Raw genomic sequence first — 26,061 nt, 5'->3', positions numbered from 1 at the left:
TCTATTACCCTGTCCTTGGCACTCCTACGTTGTGGCAGGGTCTGCAGGTTTCATACCTATAGGTGGAAAATAATCTATCTTTGTCTTGGTTCATACTCTATTACCCTGTCCTTGGCACTCCTACGTTGTGGCAGGGTCTGCAGGTTTATACCTATAGGTGGAAAATAATCTATCTTTGGCTTGGTTCATACTCTATTACCCTGTCCTTGGCACTCCTACGTTGTGGCAGGGTCTTCAAGTTTCATACCTATAGGTGGAAAATAATCTATCTTTGTCTTGGTTCATACTCTATTACCCTGTCCTTGGCACTCCTACGTTGTGGCAGGGTCTGCAGGTTTCATACCTATAGGTGGGAAATAAACTATCTTTGTCTTGGTTCATACTCTATTACCCTGTCCTCGGCACTCCTACGTTGTGGCAGGGTCTGCAGGTTTCATACCTATAGGTGGGAAATAATCTATCTTTGTCTTGGTTCATACTCTATTACCCTGTCCTTGGCACTCCTACGTTGTGGCAGGGTCTGCAGGTTTCATACCTATAGGAGGGAAATAATCTATCTTTGTCTTGGTTCATACTCTATTACCCTGTCCTTGGCACTCCTACGTTGTGGCAGGGTCTGCAGGTTTCATACCTATAGGTGGGAAATAATCTATCTTTGTCTTGGTTCATACTCTATTACCCAGTCCTTGGCACTCCTACGTTGTGGCAGGGTCTGCAGGTTTCATACCTATAGATGGGAAATAATCTATTTTTGTCTTGGTTCATACTCTTTTACCCTGTCCTTGGCACTCCTACCTTGTATACCAATTGTATTTGGGACATGACTTGGCGGTAAGTGACTCTAAGTTAACCAGTCAGTTTTATGTTCAAGGACTGCGGGCACAACCATTTTAGCCAGAACATTAAGTGGTGGCAACCGGTTTATGTGCCATATCTACTTGCATCTGTTGTTTGGTCGATCATTGAAATCGCACAACATTAATCTATTTTATCGTCTTGGCCATATCTTATTTTGGTGTGCGTTGTATGGTCTCGCTAATATCAATGCTGTGCGTAGAGGAAGATTCTGAATGCGTCATCAAAATTGCCAGCGAGTGTGTAGACACTTAAACGTTCTGGGTCGAAATGACGGCGTCAAAGTTACCGACCACAGTTTGGATTGTAACAGTGAGCGTTACAATCGGAAATGGCACACACATTATTGTCTCTCGTTGCACTAATTGCAGCTATTGTCTTGAAGAAAAGTACCTCGACATACAAACTTGTATTGCTTTACCCATGCGTCTGATTGATCAGTTTTTGATTTTGTCATTTGAACTTCCAATTGTATCTGTTATGCAATTGGTCATTTTTTTAGTATTCAAGTTATCATATTCCCTATCATGTAGGCAGGATTACTTGTGGAGCTTCGATATCAATTTTGGTACTCAATGTGTTGCTCACCCAAGTTGAAACCATAGCGCTTTCTATCCTCGTATTATATCTGCCTCTGTCAATGTATTTACTCTTTATTTCAGAAACTAAATGATTTACGAGTTCACAGCTAAATCCATATATCATTGTCGTGAACGCTGACCAGTTCAGTCACGTTTGCTGCATTATTTTTTTAAGAACATGGTTCCAATACCAGACGATAGTTAAACAACCGAAGTATTCTTAGATACACATCATTGTTCATATCAAACTGTCACAAACATGTATTTCAATTAAAAACTAATGAAAGAGAAGTAACTTGTGTAAACAGTTATTTACTGTATTAGGAAGATAATCAAGAATTTAATTGTATGATCCATGCTTTCCCGATGTAACTCAAAGTATGATGTTATTTGCACTTAACAACATGTGTACATGATGTCCACACCTAATGTAAAATGTACCAATCATAATAATTACTTATTTCTAACAAACTAAATCGGACATTATTATGAACTAGCCATAATGACTCAATGCATTATGCCTTTTTATGAGCTGGAATGTTGGAAAACTATTATTCTTTTAAAAAGCATGTAACCATGTGAGACTTACACATTTTGAAATTCACTTGCCAGGAAATAAATCTACTTGCCCTGAACGAACAGGCAACCATTAATTTCTATTTTTGGCATGTAGAACATGAAGAGAAGTAGTATTTGGTGATACAAGTGTCAATGATTAACCAAGTTGATAAACACTGATGGTGTTACAATGTATGCTGTTCTGTATTGGTTTCCTCAACCAGATGTCAACAGGTATGAATCTTCTGAACAACTTTTTTTAGAATTAGTTTGTTACTTAAGTTCTTGCAAATCAAGACTATAAACATGTTTTTAAGCAGCCTCTAAATCAATTTAGGAGAAAGCATTATTATGAAACATGTTTCATCAACATCACTTGCCCCGTTGCCAACACTAGATAATCCTTTCACAATATACAAAACATTAGTATCATTTATGAATGTTGCACTATAACATTACATATAACATTACAATCATTTGCCCAATGAAAACATGACTATTAACAATGACTGTTTTTCTCTTTATTTCTGGCTGTACAAGGAACACCATGTCTATTCTTTATCTTTCTTCTTCCCCTTCTCACCACCTCCCACACCGTCTGCGGCAGCCTGCTTGGCCTTCTTCGCTCTGAAACCTGAAGAAACAACATCAACCACTGAGTTCAACCCACACCTGCTCAATCTTGACCTGCGTAATTTTGCATCCAATGCTGTACATCATCAAAGTCCGTCTTGATTGACATACGATTGCATCAAATGTTGTGACAATACCAATACAGTACAAAAACTGGCTTGTTCTATCTGTGTACATGTAACACTGACAATACCACAGTAGTTGCTTAAACTTCAGCGAGATCTATTAAGCAGCATTTTGAGAAAAACTGGGCTTAATGCATGTGCATATTGTCTGAATGAAATCGGATTTAATCCAGTCTAGGCAGAAATTGTCGTCCCTGATAAGCCTGTCATATGACTATGAGACATAAAAATAATCAATGACTTCAAGATAATAACTTCAAAGCCAAATTTTGTGAAGGTAATATATTAAGCTGGTATATGTACAATTTTAACATACCCCAGAAGTTCATTTGTCTTGTAATAGGTGCCATTTCAGTCTAGCCATTATGTGTCAGTTAGTAACCAATATAGACTTCTTAAAGCTTCAGACCTGACATGTCTCAACAGTGCATTCAGAGACTTTAGTTTGATTTGGTCATATCATCATTTGCTTTAGAAACAGTATTTCTGTACTAGAAACAACAGTTATTTAGCTTTATTTTGGCCTCAGACTTTTTGAGACACAAGTGTGTTTTTTTTCGCCATTTTGTATTGGGTCTAGGTCCCTTTGGATAGGGAAACAGTGCGGCATAACGCTCACACTAATATTACAAACCATATTTTGCAAATCAGTATGTGATTAGAAGCCTTAGGTAAGGTATGGAAAGACAACCGCTGCCTGTTGCAGCAGACGACAAATGGAAAGATAACCTCCACATTTTACTGGTTACAGTTCACCACTGGTACACTGCAGAGGGTTTACATTACTAATAGTGTTTAACACTTGTAAGACGAGATTGGCCAGTCTAGTGTTTATCATTGAAATCTGTACATATTGGCTGCTTTCAGGGAAAATGGGGCTTAATGCATGTCAAATAAGATTAGCCTGTGCATACGGATTTGCCTGTGCAATGTGCACAAGCTAATCAAGGACGACATTTTACAACAATGAACACCTCAGTGCCTTGATAGTTAAATTGGAATGAGTGTTGTTGCTGTTTTGCTATCAAATGCTTCAAAAATGAGAATTAAAGTGTTTTCAATTTTCAAACGTGTAACCAATATTGACTGTTTAATGCTTCAGATCTGACATGTCTCAACAGTGTATTCTGAGACTCTAGTTTGATTTGGTCAAATCATCATTTGCTTCTCAACAATTAGTATTGGCAACACCGTTTATTTTTTACCATTTTTGGAATGGGACCAGGGCCAAAAGTATCGTTTTCATGCATGTTTAAACACTGTAAAAGCGTATGCTGAAGCTTGTGAAACAGATCAAAGGAATAATATAAACCCTAAATGGCAAGAAAATCCCTCATGCAAATAGTCGATTCCCAACAATTCAGCTTTTTAAAACCATCCCTGGCATTGCACTCATTTAAAAAAAAAAAAATTGGGGGGGGGGGGGGGGGGGGGGAGTGGGAAGAAGAATTTCAACATACTTTATGAGGTGCAAAAAGGCCATATTTGAAATATTATTTTATGCAAATAAGCCCTTTACAATACAGACAAGGAAAGCAAGTGTTCCATGTATGGCTTATCTCCCCAGTTCTAGCTGTACTAGCAGCTCTAGGAAGGTTCTGGAATATACACGGCCTGAACCCACAGGGGGTCCAGTTGATGTACCATGATGTGGAACGGGAATATACCTCCAGTCCAGCAGGACATTCAGCTCCCATACGCCACACGACAGCGAGAGTACCTGGGCGAACCAGGCACACTACACTGTCTACATGGATAGTCTTGTATTGTTGTAATACAAGGATTATTTATACAGTATGAACTTCATGGATTTTGGGAATGGGCCCCTATGAATTGAGATAAACCGCATAGTTAGTATTAAGGAATATATGTAGGTATATTTGATTTTTCTCTAAGAAATACTTTAAAATTGAGAATAAATGTACTTTTATTTTATAATATATTTACTTATAGAGTTAGATGGGAGATTTTCTAAATGTTGGAATCTAAAAAAAAAAATAATAAAATATTAGTTTTTTTAACCTTCAAATTGGAATTATTAGGTCCAATTTGGGAAAAGTATATGGGAACAGGGCCGAATAGGGCCCTTACATTTTAAAGAAAAACATCTATACTGCCAAAAGTTCAGCTTTTGATAAAGAATGTTAAATAGATGAAAGGAAAATTATATACTTTTATAAGCCAGCAAATCTTCATCTCTCTAAAACCCATTGCACTCAGCTTACGGAGAAAAAACCATGACTTTCAACATATTTGGGGGCGCAAAAGGCCACATTTGAAATATTATTTTATGCAAATTAGCCCTTTACAATACCGACAATGAAAGCAAGTGTTCCATGTATGGCTAGTCTCCTTAGTTTAAGCTGTACTAGCAGCTCTAGGAAGGTTCTGGAATATACACGGCCTGAACCCACAGGGGGTCCAGTTGATGTACCATGATGTGGAACGGGAATATACCTCCAGTCCAGCAGGACATTCAGCTCCCATACGCCACACGACAGCTCGAGTACCTGGGCGAACCAGGCACACTACACTGTCTACATGGATATACATGGATAGGCTTTTAATACAGATTGCTCATACAGTATGAACTTCATGGATTTTGGGAATGGGCCATTTGAATTGGGATAAACCACGTAGTTTGGAATAAAATTTCGGAATTGGTATATTTGACTTTTCTCTCAGAAATACTTGAAAATTGAGAATAAATGTTATTTTTTATTTATTCCCTTATAGAGCTAGATGGGAGATGATCTAAATGTTGGGCTCCAAAAATATATAATAAAATATTCTTTTTTTAACCTTCAAAAGGGAATTTTTAGGTCCCATTTGGAAAAAAATAAACTTTTTTCCCTTGGCAACAGGCCGAATAGAAGCCTTAAATTTTAAATAAAACAAGGGACAAAATTGTCACAAAACCAGGTTTTCATTGTGAAAAAAAAATCTGATAAAGGGAGAAAACTCAAACTGAACTTTTGAAATGAACAAACAAAATTAACCCCCTTTGTAAGTTTGTTTTTAAAAAAAATCTATTTTTAGTCGTGGCGACCTTGACATTGGAGATATTGACGTGATTCTTTCGTGCGACACACCGTCCCATGATGGTGAACAAATGTGCCAAATGATTTTAAAATCTTACAATGAATGACATAGTTATGGCCAGGACAAGCTCATTTATGGCCATTTTAGACCTTTGAACTCAAAGTGTGACCTTGACCTTGGAGATATCGACGTAATTATTTTGCGCGACACACCGTCCAATGATGGTGAACAAATGTGCCAAATGATTTTAAAATCTGACAATGAACGACATAGTTATGGCCCGGACAAGCTTGTTCCGCCCGCCCGCCAGCCAGCCCGCCCGCATTCGCCAATCTAATAACCAGTTTTTTCCTTCGGAAAACCTGGTTAAAAATCAACACTGCCACAGCTTCAGCTTTTGATAAAGAATGTCAAATAGAAGAAAGGAATAATATATACTCTTATAAGCCAGCAGATTTTCAACTCTTTCAAACACATTGCACTCAGCTTGTGGGGGAAAAACTGCCTTTTGCCTTATTTGGGAGGCGCAAAATGCCACATTTTAAATTTATTTTATGCAAATTAGCCCTTTACAATACCGACAATGAAAGCAAGTGTTCCATGTATGGCTAGTCTCCTTAGTTTAAGCTGTACTAGCAGCTCTAGGAAGGTTCTGGAATATACACGGCCTGAACCCACAGGGGGTCCAGTTGATGTACCATGATGTGGAACGGGAATATACCTCCAGTCCAGCAGGACATTCAGCTCCCATACGCCACACGACAGCTCGAGTACCTGGGCGAACCAGGCACACTACACTGTCTACATGGATATACATGGATAGGCTTTTAATACAGATTGCTCATACAGTATGAACTTCATGGATTTTGGGAATGGGCCATTTGAATTGGGATAAACCACGTAGTTTGGAATAAAATTTCGGAATTGGTATATTTGACTTTTCTCTCAGAAATACTTGAAAATTGAGAATAAATGTTATTTTTTATTTATTCCCTTATAGAGCTAGATGGGAGATGATCTAAATGTTGGGCTCCAAAAATATATAATAAAATATTCTTTTTTTAACCTTCAAAAGGGAATTTTTAGGTCCCATTTGGAAAAAAATAAACTTTTTTCCCTTGGCAACAGGCCGAATAGAAGCCTTAAATTTTAAATAAAACAAGGGACAAAATTGTCACAAAACCAGGTTTTCATTGTGAAAAAAAAATCTGATAAAGGGAGAAAACTCAAACTGAACTTTTGAAATGAACAAACAAAATTAACCCCCTTTGTAAGTTTGTTTTTAAAAAAAATCTATTTTTAGTCGTGGCGACCTTGACATTGGAGATATTGACGTGATTCTTTCGTGCGACACACCGTCCCATGATGGTGAACAAATGTGCCAAATGATTTTAAAATCTTACAATGAATGACATAGTTATGGCCAGGACAAGCTCATTTATGGCCATTTTAGACCTTTGAACTCAAAGTGTGACCTTGACCTTGGAGATATCGACGTAATTATTTTGCGCGACACACCGTCCAATGATGGTGAACAAATGTGCCAAATGATTTTAAAATCTGACAATGAACGACATAGTTATGGCCCGGACAAGCTTGTTCCGCCCGCCCGCCAGCCAGCCCGCCCGCATTCGCCAATCTAATAACCAGTTTTTTCCTTCGGAAAACCTGGTTAAAAATCAACACTGCCACAGCTTCAGCTTTTGATAAAGAATGTCAAATAGAAGAAAGGAATAATATATACTCTTATAAGCCAGCAGATTTTCAACTCTTTCAAACACATTGCACTCAGCTTGTGGGGGAAAAACTGCCTTTTGCCTTATTTGGGAGGCGCAAAATGCCACATTTTAAATTTATTTTATGCAAATTAGCCCTTTACAATACCGACAATGAAAGCAAGTGTTCCATGTATGGCTAGTCTCCTTAGTTTAAGCTGTACTAGCAGCTCTAGGAAGGTTCTGGAATATACACGGCCTGAACCCACATGGGGTCCAGTTGATGTACCATGATGTGGAACGGGAATATACCTCCAGTCCAGCAGGACATTCAGCTCCCATACGCCACACGACAGCTCGAGTACCTGGGCGAACCAGGCACACTACACTGTCTACATGGATATACATGGATAGGCTTTTAATACAGATTGCTCATACAGTATGAACTTCATGGATTTTGGGAATGGGCCATTTGAATTGGGATAAACCACGTAGTTTGGAATAAAATTTCGGAATTGGTATATTTGACTTTTCTCTCAGAAATACTTGAAAATTGAGAATGTTATTTTTTATTTATTCCCTTATAGAGCTAGATGGGAGATGATCTAAATGTTGGGCTCCAAAAATATATAATAAAATATTCTTTTTTTAACCTTCAAAAGGGAATTTTTAGGTCCCATTTGGAAAAAAATAAACTTTTTTCCCTTGGCAACAGGCCGAATAGAAGCCTTAAATTTTAAATAAAACAAGGGACAAAATTGTCACAAAACCAGGTTTTCATTGTGAAAAAAAAATCTGATAAAGGGAGAAAACTCAAACTGAACTTTTGAAATGAACAAACAAAATTAACCCCCTTTGTAAGTTTGTTTTTAAAAAAAATCTATTTTTAGTCGTGGCGACCTTGACATTGGAGATATTGACGTGATTCTTTCGTGCGACACACCGTCCCATGATGGTGAACAAATGTGCCAAATGATTTTAAAATCTTACAATGAATGACATAGTTATGGCCAGGACAAGCTCATTTATGGCCATTTTAGACCTTTGAACTCAAAGTGTGACCTTGACCTTGGAGATATCGACGTAATTATTTCGCGCGACACACCGTCCAATGATGGTGAACAAATGTGCCAAATGATTTTAAAATCTGACAATGAACGACATAGTTATGGCCCGGACAAGCTTGTTCCGCCCGCCCGCCAGCCAGCCCGCCCGCATTCGCCAATCTAATAACCAGTTTTTTCCTTCGGAAAACCTGGTTAAAAATCAACACTGCCACAGCTTCAGCTTTTGATAAAGAATGTCAAATAGAAGAAAGGAATAATATATACTCTTATAAGCCAGCAGATTTTCAACTCTTTCAAACACATTGCACTCAGCTTGTGGGGGAAAAACTGCCTTTTGCCTTATTTGGGAGGCGCAAAATGCCACATTTTAAATTTATTTTATGCAAATTAGCCCTTTACAATACCGACAATGAAAGCAAGTGTTCCATGTATGGCTAGTCTCCTTTGTTCTAGCTGTACTAGCAGCTCTAGGAAGGTTCTGGAATATAAACGGCCTGAACCCACAGGGGTCCAGTTGATGTACCATGATGTGGAACGGGAATATACCTCCAGTCCAGCAGGACATTCAGCTCCCATACGCCACACGACAGCGAGAGTACCTGGGCGAACCAGGCACACTACACTGTCTACATGGATATACATGGTTAGGCTTTTAATACACAGATTGCTCATACAGTATGAACTTCATGGATTTTGGGAATGGGCCATTTGAATTGGGATAAACCACGTAGTTTGGAATAAATTTTCGGAATTGGTATATTTGACTTTTCTCTCAGAAATACTTGAAAATTGAGAATAAATGTTATTTTTTATTTATTCCCTTATAGAGCTAGATGGGAGATGATCTAAATTTTGGGCTCCAAAAATATATAATAAAATATTATTTTTTTTAACCTTCAAATGGGAATTTTAAGGGCCCATTTGGAAAAAATATAAACTTTTTCCCTTGGGAACCGGGCCAAATAGGAGCCTTAAATTTTAAGTCAAATAGAAGAAAGGAATAATATATACTCTTATAAGCCAGCAGATTTTCAACTCTCTCAAACACATTGCACTCAGCTTGTGGGGGAAAACTGCCTTTTGCCTTATTTGGGAGGCGCAAAATGCCACATTTTAAATTTTATTTTATGCAAATTAGCCCTTTACAATACCGACAATGAAAGCAAGTGTTCCGTGTATGGCTTATCTCCCCAGTTCTAGCTGTACTAGCAGCTCTAGGAAGGTTCTGGAATATACACGGCCTGAACCCACAGGGGTCCAGTTGATGTACCATGATGTGGAACGGGAATATACCTCCAGTCCAGCAGGACATTCAGCTCCCATACGCCACACGACAGCTCGAGTACCTGGGCGAACCAGGCACACTACACTGTCTACATGGATAGTCTTGTATTGTTGTAATACAAGGATTATTCAAACAGTATGAACTTTGGATGGATTTTGGGAATGGCCCCTTTGAATTGGGATAAGCCGCATAGTTAATATTAAGAAATTGGTATATTTGATTTTTCTCTAAGAAATACTTCTAAATTGAGAATAAATGTAGTTTTTTTCTTTAAATAATATATTCACTTATAGAGCTATATGGGAGTATATCTAGCCAGCAAATCTTTCATCTCTCTAAAACCCATTGCACTCAGGTTGTGGGGGGAAAACCATGACTTTAAACATATTTGGGAGGCGCAAAAGGCCACATTTGAAGTATTATTTTATGCAAATTAGCCCTTTTCAATACAGTCAATAAAAGCTAGTGTTCCATGTATGGCTAGTCCCCTTAGTTCTAGCTGTACTAGCAGCTCTAGGAAGGTTCTGGAATATACACGGCCTGAACCCACAAGGGGTCCAGTTGATGTACCATGATGTGGAACGGGAATATACCTCCAGTCCAGCAGGACATTCAGCTCCCATACGCCACACGACAGCGAGAGTACCTGGGCGAACCAGGCACACTACACTGTCTACATGGATATTAATACTTTTAATACACAGATTGTTCATTAACTTCATGGAAAGATTAGTTTGTTTTGACATGTTTAGCAGGTTTTCTTCTTATAAACATTAGCAAATAAATACTTTGTTCCCCAACCCCATAACCTTCTTTTTCCACCCAAATTGTAAAATTTCTGGTACGCCTGGTGTACATGGGATGTTTTTGCTCAAATACCAAAATCAGCACATTATCCGAAGACATATCGTAAAAAAAACTCCGGAAAATGGTTATTATAGATAAAATTTCAGTCAAAGGCCCAAGACTAAACAAAAATCAATGAACAAGAACCAAGCTCACACTTTATCTGCAGGTCATGTACGTAGACTCACATACCAAAAATCTGTCAGGGCTGGAATTTAACTTTTCTTTCTACTAGCAAAACATTGCGAGCAGCTTAAATACCAGCTCGCAAAATCAAAAAACATTCTCGCAAATTTTGCTGGAAACATAAATAAAAGCAAGTTTGGACATTAGTTTAGTACTATTAAAACTAAATAAAATATGACATCAACCACAAGTTTTGGTGTTATATATGAAGTTCTTTTTCCCACTTTTTCACTGTTTTTGTGGAAGAATTTAATTTCCGTTTTTTTCTCTCATCTCAACGGTTAACTTTGCTTTATATTTCTTATTGTTATTTCAATCTGTGGGCAAAAAGAAACTAGTTAAATTTCGCTTCGACGACATGACTATTCAGGTTTTTTGTCTTTTATAGTGAACATGTGTGGATAATCGACTGTTTCATTATCTTTGTACCAATACCATCCGCATATATGTACTATAAGTATACCAGTCTACATACAAGGTGCGAGCTTCCGCATATGAGTATTCGGACGTTCTATTAATTGACCTGCGGTTTAGCATTGAGCGCATTTAGCAATATAACTCTTTTTTTTCACTATTTCTTCACTCGCAAAAAAATTCTAGTGGCTTCAAACTTAACTCGCAATCTGTTTTTTTCACTCGCATTTTGCGAGTGTGCGAGTGTTAATTTCGAGCCATGTAGATCAATATCAGAAAGTGTTGCGTAAAAAAAAAAATACTGAAACATTGAAGCACTCAATAGAATACAAATCTCCCGTGGATTGAAGCACTCTATACAGTATGTATCCCAGGTAGAAGGCTTTGCATAAGATATTCCAGGTGGAATGAAGCACTTAATATAGTATGTATTTCCAGGAAGAATTCTTTGATGTTAAGATTGCTTCCAGAAAATAGATCGACCACAGACATCATGATCGCTAGGCAAACACAACAGCCATTATGCAATCATGTCCTAAACTTTACTGTGACAACCTAAATTTACCAGTCTCTGCCAAAGCACCAAAATCATTTCTGATCACAAAGCGTGTTGAATTTATAACAAGTACTGGCCCAAATTTAAGTTCAGAGGCCAGTCAGCTAGAAATAAGTAAAAGTTTGTAACCAATACTGACTATTCAAAGCTTCAGATCTGACATGTCTCAGCAGTACATTCAGAGACTCTAGTTTGATTTGGTCAAATCATCATTTGCTTTAAAAACAATATTTATTTGGCAGTATTAATGGCCCAAATTCAACGTCAATGGCAGGTCATCAATCATAAGTACTGGACATCTGGTTTTTTTCCAGACCAAGAGGCTTAACATTAAGGAAATGTTTCCTGGAACTCCAGCATTTTTATAGTCTGGGTGTCCACGGAAATTTTGCAGACTCTTAAAGGACAAACAAATTAAGACCCCACTTTACCTTGTAATCGTTTATTTGCGCGAGCCTGTCGTAGGGAGAAGTAGGGATCGAATCTTTTCTCGTCGTCGGTGATGACGCGGGCCTTCTCACGCACAACCCGCTGTGTGATGGGCATCAGGGGACCGCTCAGCTGTGTGGCCATCTTGATCTCCTCCTCCTGAGGGACACACATGATGTCACAATAAGATTCGTGTTCTGAGAAAACTGGGCATAATGCATGTGCGTAAAGTGTCGTCCTAGATTAGCCTGTGCAGTCCGCACAGGCTTATCAGGGACAACACTTTTTGCTTAAACTAGATTTTCGGCAAAAAGGGACTTCCTTAAAAAGAAAATTAAAGAGGAAAGTGTCATCCCTGATTAGCCTGTGCGGACTGCACAGGCTAATCTGGGACGACACTTTACGTACATGCATTTTGCCCAATTTTCACAGAACAAGACACAATGGGTTACACATCATCAGGGCAGCGATGTAAAACCAGCTCAGGTCCACATGGTTCAATTTAACTCTTCATTTGTACATCAATCTAGATAAATGGCTATTTATAAAATCAGTTTACATGTGAAGGGAGGAAATCACTTCAAAAGAGCAGAAATCACACCCTTGTTATTCAATGTATAAACCAATGATAAATTTGTGTTGATATGACTTTGAAAAGATTTCAGCTACTGAGTGCTTAAAGCTTCAGACATCACATATCTCAGCATAAATTTCAGAGACTCTAGTTTGATTTGGTGAAATCATCATTCGCTTTAGCAACAGTATTTCTATATTAGGAACACTAGGAGACCCGAGTAGCTCCAAATTAAATCCCAATGTAAGCCTGCATGTTATCTGCCTATAAACAAAATTTCTGAAAAATACCTCCATACAAACTGAATTTATTAAGAGGCTGTTTTTCTTTCTGTTTTTATAACACTGAATTTTCAAAATTAAGTTACAGAGACCCTGACCTTGACTAAGACTCAACCCATAAGCAATTCTAAGCTAGGTTATCATGTAAGCTACCTGCCCACAAAATTTCAGTGAATCTCCATCCAAACATAATTGAGTGGAAAGTGTTGTTCCACTTTTACAAACTGTGACCTTGACCAGGCATGCCCCAAGTCTCCATGTAAGCTTCTTATATTGAAAGGTTCATTACGATACAGACTAATATTATGGACTGGAAAAAACCTGATTGACACTGCCTACATGTTATACCTTAATCTAACAATCAGGATTTTGAACCTCATTGAAACACTGCTTAAAAAAGCCCGAAGAGGCTACTGAAATTTCCAACTGATCAAATTCAGTAAATGCAGTTCATCTGCAATCATACAGTGTATACTAAACTATTTACAGCTTAATTATTTATGACCCATAATGATATATTTCATTATACCCTAAATCTACGAATATAATACGCACTTTTTACCTGCCGATTTTTTCTTCAAGTAGGGGGTGCGTATAATATACGAGTTTAGAGCAGAACAACAAATTTTCAACTTAATCGCTGTTATTCGCTTCATGGCAGCCATTTTGAACTACACCATTACATCAAAGGGGTGCAACAGGGCTTGCGCTGTCGTTCGTCATTTGCGAAAATATTGAGAATTTGCCTCAATGAAAATCTTATTTGTGAAAATGCGAAAATCTAGTAAAATTTCATTGAAAACATCCGCCATTTATATCAGACTGGTTTTCTATATTTGTCTCTTTGTTTTAATAAAAGTGTTCGCAATTCGAACAGTAAACGAAACCCGGTCTGTACCCGATTATGAGACATCGCTTGACCTTATTGTTATTGAAGCGCGCATGGTAGCTGGCCAATCAACATTGAGCTCGCTTACAAATGAAATGACCTTGTCAAATGAAACATGAGAATGGGAGGAGCTATCGGATAAAATTGGGTCATTCATGCGCAGATTCTGTATACTTTGAATACACTGTAAATATCGTCGTCTGCCAACAAAATAGCGACTGGACACTAAGTCGTATAAAGAGATTAGCAAATGAAAAAAAAATAACTGACAATATCCGTAAATAAATATTTCTTAGCTGACCACTATTTATCTTTCTACCGCATATTTACCATATCTGAAGTAAAAAGTGGAAATCAAATAATTAGTTTTATGATGTTAATAGTCTATTACACCTGTCTGTTGATTTCCGAATTAAATTAAAAGGTGAAAATTAATTTGTTTTTTTACTCCCAAACTAGCCTTGATTACAGCAGCGTTTTTTTAATTAAAGAGTTCATGAAAAACACAAGTGGTTAAATTGTATTTAAGGCCAAATAAAAAAATAGTCTTGGTTCAGGGAACATGGCCAGAAAAATGTAGGAGGGTAGGTAGGTTTTTCTTTCTTTTTTTTTTTTTTTTTTTTTTTTTACCAGTCGACTGATTTCAGGGTGAAAAAGGGTCAGTTAATGCACCCATGATCGTTTAAACACTGACCAAATGATTAACATTGCACATGTGGTATTTAGTCGTTGTATATTATTCAATATTCCTAGCTCTTTATGCACTTCTTCAGGGCTAGCGCTGGCCCAAAATTTCTTTGAGCCAACCATTTTTTGTTTGTCTGTAATAGTGTGACCTTCATATTCAAAAGTGAACAAGCCATCTTTATCAGTCTCTGGTGTTTGGGGTGTGACCTTCAGAATTTTTTTCATCATGAGACCTGACCTAGTCTCCGACAGGTGCTCAAGAGTCTGAATAGTGGCTGTCAAAAGGAGGGTAACCTCAGAATAGCACAAGTCTTTCTTCTGGTACATTTTTTTATAAAATGGCAATGGGTTTGAGCGCATCGCACAGGAAGTGAGCAGTGTACATAAATTTGAATGTTGCTATTGGTTTGTACAGGCTAAGGGCGTCACAGTACATTGATTTTGATTCATTATCAAAGCGAAGCCAATTGTTGTCAAGTTTCCATGACTCTTGGAATGCTCTAGTGTTTTGTGTTTTAATTTTTTTTTTTTATGACTCTTTTTCGTCCAACGACGCTTTAAGGTTAAAGACGCCATGTTAGCGACTGTAGAGACAAAGTGGTTTATTCCATTTTTATAGTAGACTAGATGAATGACTCTTCCTATGTGTTAAAAATACAAAACTTTAATTACAATTAAACCGCGCGTGTTTTTCACATTTTCATTTGATTAAAATACGCTGCTGTCAGTTAGCATAGTGTGCGAGTAAAACAAACAAATTAATTAATTATCATCTTTTCATTTGATCGGAAATTGACAGAAAGTTGTAACATCATCGACATAGAACTAATTATTTAATTATCACTTTTAAATTCAGATCAATAGACAGCTTGGAAATAATTAAATTATTGTCACGCTTCTTTTCATTTTTAATCTTTAATAATACGACATTTGCGACCGGCCGCTATTTTGTTTGCAGACGACAATTTTAACTGTGTATTCAAAGTGCACAGTGTCTGCGCATGAATTACCGAATATTACTCCATAGCTCCACCCATTTTTACATTTCATTCAACAACGTTATTTCATGTGTAAGCGAGCTCAATGTTGATTGGCCAGCTAGCATGCGCACTTCAATAACAATAAGGTCAAGCAATGTCTCGTATACAGGTGCAGACCGGTTTTTGTTCACTGTTCAAATTGCGAACACTTTCATTGAAACAAAGAGAACAAGGGACAAAATTGTCACAAAACCAGGTTTTCATTGTGGAAAAAAAATCTGATTAAGGGAGAAAACTCAAACTGAACTTTTGAAATGAACAAACAAAATTAACCCCCTTTGTAAGTTTGTTTAAAAAAAAATCTATTTTTAGTCGTGGCGACCTTGACATTGGAGATATTGACGTGATTCTTTCGTGCGACACACCGTCCCATGATGGTGAACAAATGTGCCAAATGATTTTAAAATCTCACAATGAATGACATAGTTATGGCCAGGACAAGCTCATTTATGGCCATTTTTGACCTTTGAACTCAAAGTGTGACCTTGACCTTGGAGATATCGACATAATTATTTCGCGCGACACACCGTCCAATGATGGTGAACAAATGTGCCAAATGATTTTAAAATCTGACAATGAACGACATAGTTATGGCCCGGACAAGTTTGTTCCACCTGCCCGCCAGCCAGCCCGCCAGCCAGCCAGCCCGCCCGCATTCGCCAATCTAATAACCAGTTTTTTCCCTCGGAAAACCTGGTTAAAAATATAGAAAACCAATCCAGGTTTAAATGGTGGCTGTTTTCAATGAAATTTTACGAGATTTTAGCATTTTCGCCATCAGATTTTTTTCCATGGCCCAAAAAATCGTTAGGGTCGGGGGCAAAAAATAGGGTCGGTCGGGTTCCCTGAACCAAGACTATTTTTTTTTTTGGCCTTAAGTTATATTTAAGTATCGAGTTTGTAACACTTCGGAAAAGTAATTTATCTAGACAACTATAAAAACAGAAGTAACCATTTTGTCTTCTTATTACTTTATTATTATAATTATTATCCTCCCGAATATTGTCAAATTGAATTAAATGTGAAAACAAAAAACAGCGTCTCTGCTTCTTTCTTTTGTAATTATGACTGCTTGACTTGGATGTCAGCAAGGGGCCCGTGTGTTATCGGTAACAATCAATGGTAATATCAACAATAGACAAGAGATATTTATTATGCAACTGACATAACAACAGCACTATAACACATCCCGATCAATATACCGGGGTATTACTGTGAAACAGATAGTTGAAAACACCAAATTGATTTGCTATTTTCACAACACAAAAATATATTGAAAACACACTTTTTCGGAAATGGCCGATTTCGGACACTGATTTTTTAAAGCGTATTTTACTCGGATTTTCAATTTTTACTGATGAATTTTGACCAAACTCGGGGGTACGTTTTATGCACGAGGGCATATAATATACGAGGATTTACAGTATTTACTGGTTCAAATGATAACTCTCAAAGTTATGCATTGAAGAATCACGTAAAATTGACATCAGAAAAATGTGGATTAAATTAACTACTTTCCACTCTAAGTGTGCAAATTAACATGAAATTGTCAATCTTACTAGTTGCAAGGTAACCTCTGCAAAACCTTGGAATGGCCTTATATCATCTGACTGGGTTGGACTCTTGTAAGATATTTGGTCAATCTGCCACATACACATGCATGTTACCTATTCAGTTCAAAACTATTCATATTTATTGTCAGACACAATCAGAAAGCACCCAAAGGGTTGTCAAAAATTATAATTTGTTTAATGTATTGTCTGACAGAAACATTTCTTGAAGTCTGCTATGAATAACATGTAAGCAACAAAGACTTACTGTAGCATCACCCTTATTAGGCTTGCTCTGTTTCTTGGGGAAGAGGATGAGTTTAGACTTGTATTCCTTGAGCCTCTGAACATTCTGCTGCAGGGACTCCATGGAGTGGTTCCTACGGCGATAGTCCACAGCTACACCAATGCACAGGGCTTGTCGCTTGAAAATGCCAGCTGCCTGATGGGACGCAAAAAGTGTTGAACTAAAACAAGAGTACCGCATAACGGGTGCCAACGCTTGGCTGCTGGTTAAGTTTTGAATAAATGAAAACTTGTCAGATTTTTTTTTAGAGGTCACAGTGACCTTGACCATTGACCTATTGACCCAAAAATGGGTGTGGCGTGTAAAACTCAATCAAGGTGCAGCTACATGTGATGTTTCAAAATTGTAGGTGGAAGCACTTTGATTTTAGAGCCAATGTTAAAGTTTTAGCATGATACCAACGGCGGATGGCATAACGAGCTGGCTATGACAATACCTTGTGTTTCTCAAAAAACAGCTAAAAAGAGTTCAGAATGCAGCATTTGTTTTCTTAACTCAATATTATCTTAGTGCTTTTCAAACACACGAAAGAAATATTACATAAACTGCATTTCAGGGACTTGTTAATTACACCATTTCATACATGTATTTGAGATTTAAAAGCAAACTATGGGTATTTATAAAAAAAGTTATTTATTAGTTTGTGTGTAATAAAATAACTTGCAAACTTTCAGAAGTGAAACACTACACAATAGCACAGTTCAACCTTCAACCAGTGTAATAAATCAAAAGGTAACCTTCAGTTCCTGGAGAGTGAATCCACGTCCTGCCCTGACCTTGGTGTTGTACTTAAATGTCGGGCATCGGACAATTGGTCTAAGGGGACCAGCCATTGGGCGAGGGGCAATCTTTCTAGCCTTTTGGACTCTCTTTGCCATCCTCCTCTTCTTTCTCATTGGCTGGTTGAACCAGCATTTCACTCGAATCTGCCAGTCTTTGTGAAAGTGCCCGTTAGGGATAACGTTGTTTCGCCTGGGAGACATGGTGGTTGTCTAGGCTGCAATTATACAAGGATAACGTTGTTTCGCCTGGGAGACATGGTGGTTGTCTGGGCTGCAATTATACAAGTAGCTGGGAGACATGGTGGTTGTCTAGGCTGCAATTATACAAGTAGCTGGGAGACATGGTGGTTGTCTAAGCTGCAATTATACAAGTAGCTGGAAGACATGGTGGTTGTCTAAGCTGCAATTATACAAGTAGCTGGATGACATGGTGGTTGTCTAAGCTGCAATTATACAAGTAGCTGGGAGACATGGTGGTTGTCTAGGCTGCAATTATACAAGTAGCTGGATGACATGGTGGTTGTCTAAGCTGCAATTATACAAGTAGCTGGGAGACATGGTGGTTGTCTAGGCTGCAATTATACAAGTAGCTGGGAGACATGGTGGTTGTCTACGCTGCAATTATACAAGTAGCTGGGAGACATGGTGGTCGTCTAAGCTGCAATTATACAAGTAGCTGGATGACATGGTGGTTGTTAGTGCTGCAACAATACGCCAAAAACCGTATTGCAATATATTTTCAGTTCAAAAACCTGTATTGCAATATATCGCAATATATTGCTAACTTGTACCAAAATTATAACTTGCCAATTACCCAATAATCCCATAAATTCCAATTTTAAAGCAAATTCTGGTAAATATTTACTATAAATGTGCTCAAGAATAATAAGAAACACAAACATTCGCAAATTTTCTTAAGTATCAAATACATTTTTGCAATTGTTACTATTTAAAGATGTGATGAAATAACGTCCAACCGGGGCGTTTTTCCCACTGAACATGCGTAATTCAGCTGACGTGATGCTCCCGTTTTTATACAACACAAAATACACCCATACTTTCCATGAGACGTTCTACATGTCTGTATAATTTTTGCGCGCTTTTTATTGAGACAAAGGATAAAGCACTTTTTATTTGACGCTATAATTTTTTATTGTCGCGTTAGCATTCAAATTTGGAAGCGTGTTTCCGAAATTCGGATTACAAATAATTCTCAAATCAGAATCGAACGAAACATTTACAGCTGTGCGCAATTAATTCAAGGATAATCTGTTCAAAATCATCGAATGAATGCTCCCATGTAACAACGCTACTCCGTATAATACACTTTTTAGAATGCTTTTTTTACGTAAAAAATAATTTACACTGCTTTGTTTTGTTTACCTTTTTATCATTATTTCAGATAGCTTTTCTGGACGAAATGTGAATGAATTTTTGTAAAATTTTCGTACCGGTATGATGAAAATCATATCGCAATACAATATGCGGATTGCGTATTGCGATATACCGGTATATTGTTGCAGCCCTAGTGGTTGTCTAAGCTGCAATTATACAAGTAGCTGGGAGACATGGTGGTTGTCTAAGCTGCAATTATACAAGTAGTTAGTACAAACATGAACAGCCATGTACCACATTTGCACCCAATAGTTATAATCAATTTATTCATCAAATTTGAAACAATAACATTTTCTTGACAAGTTCTGTTGGATTGTCAATCTGACTTGGAGCCTGCGGGAGTCATGTTTGAAAGAAGTTAATTAGATGTTGATAGATATGGGAGGTGCATTATAAATTATATCCTGATATAGTAACGCTTTAATTAAAACCAAAGATTTTCATAAGTAATTATCATGTTTCATAAGCTTTAACCCTTTGCATGCTGGGAAAATTGTCGTCTGCAAAAATGTCGTTTGCTGAATTTCTAAAATTAGCATTTTCTTCGATTTTTTTTCAAAGAATACTATCAGAATAGCAAACAGTTTGGATCCTGATGAGACGCCACGTTCTGTGGCGTCTCATCTGGATCCAAACTGTTTGCAAAGGCCTTTAAAATTCGGTTCCCGCACTGAAAGGGTTAAGGGATGTGGTCAAGGCACATCAGAAGTTACAATATCCACAACAGATATTCAGCGACTCTAGTTTGTAATCAGAAATTCATCATTGCGCCATTTATCTAAATGAGTTCCACTTTTGATTTTCAGTATGTTGTGGAATTCGATTTGCAATATTGTATTGGAACATCATAATATTGCACAAAAGTGTGCAGTTGTTTATTTTGGACGCTTGAAGACATATATTCTACAGTAGACAAAAAAAAACAATGGGCCATAATTCATCATTATTTGTAGTCGTTCCTTAATTACCTGAAGCTTAACCAAAAATATTTCAATAATTCCAAAATATGGATGTGGCCGAATCTATAGGAAGGAATGAAACTACAGTACAGTTCACACGTTTTCCTCAATTTCCCTCGCTACTCTGCGTGCAGTAACTCTGAGGGAGGTTAAGAAAATCCTGCGATACGTGTTTGCATGATTTGGGACTCCGCGGTTAACGATCAGCAAAATTGAAAAGCCAACGCGGTGGCCTTCGGCGTTAGCAACGCGGGGGAAACTCTGTGTTTAACGAGATAACAATCAATTTAACTTTGTTTGACTTCCTGATTTTCAAATAAAATTACATTTATTTCAAGTACATGTAATTAAATATATACAATTTAAAAAAAAAAATCAATCACGACGTGGTTGTAGAAGTAGTTGTTGTTGTAAAGAAAACTCGTTGATTTACGACAAACAAAACGTCTTTAAACTGATACTTACCAATTAATATAATCACAGTTTGCAACATTGTTTTTATTTTGATAATTTAATCCAAAGTTTTCATGTTAGCAGGTGTTTTTTCTATACTGAACATGTAAACAAATGACCGAGGACCCTATTAAAAGTCTCGCAAATCTGTGTGAATTGACAGTTTGACGTTATCAAAAGAAAGCCGCTTCCTGTCTGAAGGCATAACTTACTCAAGTAAACAAGTTCAACGAATGCATAAGGAATGGTTTGAATTGTCAGAACAAAGTCAATTCTCTGCTCACTAATCATAGTAATGCATTTATTTTCCCTTTGTAGGTAGGTTATAAAAAAATCAATACAAGCACGCTTTGCAGGAGTATACCTTGACCTTGTACATTGCAGCATAATGTTTGCGCGCTTTTGTCTGGAAATATACATGATGACTGTATATTGGAAGCATTTGTAAATGTTGTGTTAACATTAAAAATCATAGTGAGTTTCGGATTGCTAATTATTATTCTCATTTGGAAATTTTACGGAAAATTTATTCTTGTGTTATATTTGTTATGATTTAAATATTAATTTGTCAAAACGCTTCACATGTCGTATATTCATTCATATTGTAGACTTTTCTGTGAATTAAAAAACATAATTTTTATATGTATAAATTTTCTATACAATTATCTGTATTTTTATATGCCACAGTATTTAAATTTTTTTTAATTACAATGTTTTTATTTTTTTGCATGCCCAGTAGCACACTGCTAACGCGGTGTTGCGAGGCTATCGAAGGACCCATCAAACTATAGACCTGTTAGTTTAACATCAGTTGTATGCAAGCTTTGTGAAAAAATTAATTAGAGAAAGATTAACAGTTCATATGGTTTCCAACAGACTTTTTGCAGATGCTCAATATGGTTTCATGTCAGGACGTTCTTGTGTTATTCAGCTTCTAGAATTTTTTTATGAATGGGCAAATATGCAAGACTCTGTAGTACCAATAGATATTATTTATCTTGATTTTGCTAAAGCGTTTGATCCTGTTACTCGTGATTTTCTGCTGTTTAAGCTGAAAAAACTGGGAATTGTAGGTCAACTTTTCAACTGGATGAAATACTTTTTACATAGCAGGACACAGTGCGTCAGGGCTTAACACTAACTTTTTTTTCAACTAGCCCATTTGGGCTAGTAAATGCAGAACCTACTAGCCCTGACCAATCTTTCATGTGCCCTGACCCAAGTATTATCAAAACCTTTATATTTATCATTCAACTTGTATTTTCTTGTGCGTGGAGATGCGCAATTATGATTCAATCATTCTTATGAGCTTGCCTTACTAATGCTAAAGAATTCAATATTCATCTAGTATCTACGTAAGACATCTATTTGTAATCTTCACGCCATTTCGGGAGAAATTTCCTTGTTTTTTCCCCTCATACTTTCTCTTACTTTCCTCCTTCCCTTTTCTTTTCTGATCCAAGGAACCCCCATCCCCAACCGGAAAGCCAAACTAAAACAACGAAATGAATGTTAAAACCTTTATTAACATGGATTGCCGCCGTTGCCGTCCGACAAAAAATAGTAAGTGAATCTTAGGTGTCACAAAATAACGTGTTACGGTAGTCGTAACAATTGTACAGGGTTAACTCTCTACTAAAAGATCAACCATCATTATTAGTTTTGCTAATTGAATTGCATGAAAAATATTGTCAAAACACTTCCAATCGATTAAACAAATTAAAATTATTTAAAATTGATAAATAACTAATAATTTTATAGTAACTGTGTATTTATGTCGATCCCGGACGATCCTGGGCGATCCCGGCTTTTAGTTTAAAAGGTATTTTTATCGAGAAAACACGTCATTTTGAGGAAACCAATCAAAAACCGTATCTAGAGGACTTCGGTTTAAAAACCTGTACTGACGTGTTTTACCAGGAAAACCGCCGGGGATTTTCTGAATTGTCGGCCTCATTTTGATTGCAATCAGGGGGTTCCAAATATATTTCGAGATACGATCCTTTGTTGTCTCCAACTTCACTCTGGGATTGAATTGTCAAATGATCATACTGTATTAAAATTCCTGCATCTTTGAAAAGCTTATTTAAAACACAGTTAATTGATATAGAACACATAGTCCCGCCCAAAATACACACGACCGGTCGGGCATGTTCCTGGGACATTGGCTAGCCCGGACCTAGGTATAGGCAGTGAATGTCGTTCGGACATGCCTTAGTGTTAAGCCCTGTGTGTACGGGTTGGTTCATCTGTTTCTTCATGGGCTGATGTAGTAAGTGGAGCACCCCAAGGAAGTGTACTAGGTCCAATTCTATGTCTCTACTTTATCAATGACTCACTTGCCTGATGTTGTCTCTGGAATAGTGAAAATCTTTGCTGATGATACTTAATTATATTCACAAGTTCCCAATATTGAAGAGTGTGAAAAGCTTCAGGCTGATCTTGACAAACTTTGTGACTGGAGTGAAAAGTGGAAATTGTCCTTTAATGCCGATAAATGTAATGTCTTTCAAAAAGGAAGTAATGAAGAAGTGTTCAGATACTCTATGAGAGAGAAGGATAGAAACTTTGTTTATGTTTAATCTGTGACAAACGAGAAAGATTTGGGAATAACTTTTGATAATAAGCTCAATTTTGATCAACATATTTCTAATATCACATGTAAAGCACAAAGAATCCTAGGATTGATACACCGAACATTTGAATATCTTGACAAGAACATGTTTAATCATTTATACAAATCGCTTGTTTGACCAACATTAGAATATGGATCTAGTGTATGGTGTCCACATTTGAAAAAACATATAAGAAAATTGAAGATATTCAACGAAGAGCTACCAAAATTGTGCCAAACTTGTTTCACCTTCCTTACACTAAGAGATTGAAGGAACTTGGTCTTGTCACCTTGGAGTATAGACGTGATAGAGCTGATATGATACAAGTGTTCAAATCCATGCACAATATTTACAGTCTGAATTGGGACAAACTGTTCTCTGTTTCACAAAATGATTTGCCTGGTCATTCATTGAAACTCCAAACACCAAAGTGCAAGAAGAACATCAAATTAAAATCATTCTCAATTAGAGCTATTTCATTTTGGAACAGTCTTGAGTGAAGAAACTATTTCTTCAAATAATGTGAAAATTTTCAAAACCCGACTGAACAAGGAAAAATGGAATGTTAAAAAATTTGTACCATCATGTTATGCGCACAATGACATTAATTAGTAATATATCAATTGTGAGAAACCTACAAGAACACCTTTATAGGACGGGCCAAGATAGCTTTAACGCTAAAATTATGGCCCTACGATCCAGGTATCCAGATATCACTGATAAGAATGGAAATTGTCTGCATTTACTGGCTAGGCTCTGCATTTAACGGCTAGGCTAAAGTAATGCCGCGCGTTTGAGCGAGTTCACCTCGCTTTCCAACTCTGCGTAAACACTCGCTAGCAGAAAAACCCCGCGGAGGGAGCACGTTTTTGGGGAAAACGCGTGGACTGTACTGTAAAGGAAAGAAGGATAAGCATGGTGTTATGTTTATATTTTAGTCAACACAACCAATGAACAATTGTTTTGAATCCACTTTCAAGTACTGACAATGTGAATGGCAATTTATGATAATTATAAGGGCAACCTCGCCAATTTTTAACGATATTAAAAACAGTTGTTTAACAACTGAACACCTTTGATCTGCAATCTCTATCTGAATGAATGGTAAAGGATACATGTAAACATGTAGCATACATGAATTTGCAACTTCTTCAACAAAATAAACTTGTAACGCTCAACAACTGCATGTTTAAGTAACAAATGTAAATATCGAAGCTTTCTTGAATGATTTCCACGTAAAACACAGAACTGACAGTATGTTTAGTATTGCCACCACTACAATAAAATTAACGTAAACGGTCACGTCAATTCGGTCACCTATTTTAAATTGTTTATTTCATGCAAGTAATTAGTACATGTCATTAAAATATACATTTGCTTATTATCTTTATTAGTCTCATAATGGAACGAAAACGTTATTTACAGCATTGGTAACAAAGATTATTGATAAACTGGGGATATTGAGCAGAGACATTTTCCAGTACCTTTCTTACAACAACCAACCGGAAAAGGAAGTCGTGTAAACAGATTGGTTAAGTTATCAATCTAAATTACACAAAGATTTTATTTACAGAAAAGATCATTATTAATACCTTTCCAATTTTTTACCGGACGTAATAAATTGTTGTATATGAATTTTCTCATCTTTCTTATATTGAAGTTTTCTTAATCTTAAAAGTGTTTTTATTTTTAAATCCAACCAATAATAGCAACACTGCAAGAGGTTTATTTTTGCAAGAAAAGATCTTAGCTGCTTACAGCCATCACCACTCTGTAGCAGACAGGCGCTCTGGGGGAGCGTTTTCCTTGGTTTTATCGGATTATAACTGTCTTCCTGAAGTTGTCTCACTGTAAGAATTATTTATTTGATATCTGTCTAACTCCATGATTCCACTGATGTGCTTTTCGTATCTATGTGTACTGTCTAGCTTGCTTTTTTATGATTTGCTCAAGCATTTATAATTGGCTTTACAAACATTGACAGTTTGTCAAATAAGGTTGCAGTTGGAAGCATTCCTAGCGAATGAAAACCCAGATATTTTTGGAATATGTGAAAATTTTCCCAAGTTTGCACATGAGAAGCTGAGTGTAAATGACATTAAGTTTTCCAGCTATGATGTGTTTTGTCCAATTACAGACGGAAGCAGAGACTTTATGTAATTAGCTAAAAAAATACTTAAAGCTTCAAGGGCTGTTGCATTAGATTCACTTAAATTTGCTGCACATCAGGGCTTGCA

At 36.9% G+C, this 26,061-nt stretch overlaps 2 protein-coding genes, 1 long non-coding RNA gene and 2 other non-coding genes across 9 annotated transcripts in view; 1 reads left to right on the top strand and 4 right to left on the bottom strand.

Moving 5' to 3' along the window:
* Nucleotides 1–2,500: 2,500 nt before the first annotated feature.
* LOC127843596 (60S ribosomal protein L13-like) lies at nt 2,501–25,437 on the bottom strand. The gene is made up of 5 exons (XM_052373279.1): nt 25,309–25,437; nt 18,358–18,617; nt 17,582–17,755; nt 12,295–12,451; nt 2,501–2,628 (listed from the first exon to the last, which is right to left on the bottom strand). The coding sequence occupies exons 2-5, from the start codon at nt 18,601–18,603 to the stop codon at nt 2,546–2,548; spliced, it is 660 nt and encodes a 219-aa protein (XP_052229239.1). The 5' UTR covers nt 18,604–18,617; nt 25,309–25,437; the 3' UTR covers nt 2,501–2,545.
* On the bottom strand, nt 2,636–12,287 carry LOC127843597 (uncharacterized). 3 transcript variants are annotated; one of them, XR_008032226.1, is made up of 3 exons: nt 9,923–12,287; nt 8,578–9,175; nt 2,636–7,256 (listed from the first exon to the last, which is right to left on the bottom strand). It is a non-coding gene; the product is annotated as an uncharacterized LOC127843597 (long non-coding RNA). The 3 variants fall into 3 exon arrangements; XR_008032228.1 differs by having other exon boundaries at nt 8,578–9,869; nt 10,455–12,287; XR_008032227.1 differs by having other exon boundaries at nt 8,578–9,922; nt 10,508–12,287.
* Nucleotides 4,290–4,508, bottom strand: LOC127846797 (small nucleolar RNA SNORA73 family). The gene has a single exon (XR_008033678.1). It is a non-coding gene; the product is annotated as a small nucleolar RNA SNORA73 family (small nucleolar RNA).
* On the bottom strand, nt 9,741–9,958 carry LOC127846805 (small nucleolar RNA SNORA73 family). Its single transcript, XR_008033686.1, has one exon. It is a non-coding gene; the product is annotated as a small nucleolar RNA SNORA73 family (small nucleolar RNA).
* A 146-nt stretch (nt 25,438–25,583) lies between the features above and the next one.
* The window catches only part of LOC127843595 (snake venom 5'-nucleotidase-like), a 54,909-nt gene continuing 54,431 nt past the window's right edge, over nt 25,584–26,061 (top strand). For all 3 annotated transcript variants that reach the window (XR_008032224.1, XR_008032225.1, XM_052373275.1), the window contains exon 1: nt 25,584–25,674. The gene's annotated coding sequence lies outside the window, so the exon portion shown is untranslated. The remainder of the gene's footprint in view (nt 25,675–26,061) is intronic.

Source organism: Dreissena polymorpha, chromosome 9 (assembly GCF_020536995.1).
Source record: "Dreissena polymorpha isolate Duluth1 chromosome 9, UMN_Dpol_1.0, whole genome shotgun sequence".
In the NCBI taxonomy this organism is placed as follows: domain Eukaryota; kingdom Metazoa; phylum Mollusca; class Bivalvia; order Myida; family Dreissenidae; genus Dreissena; species Dreissena polymorpha.
The sequence above is the reverse complement of the archived record's forward strand: the minus strand, read 5'-3'. Positions and strand labels throughout refer to the sequence as shown.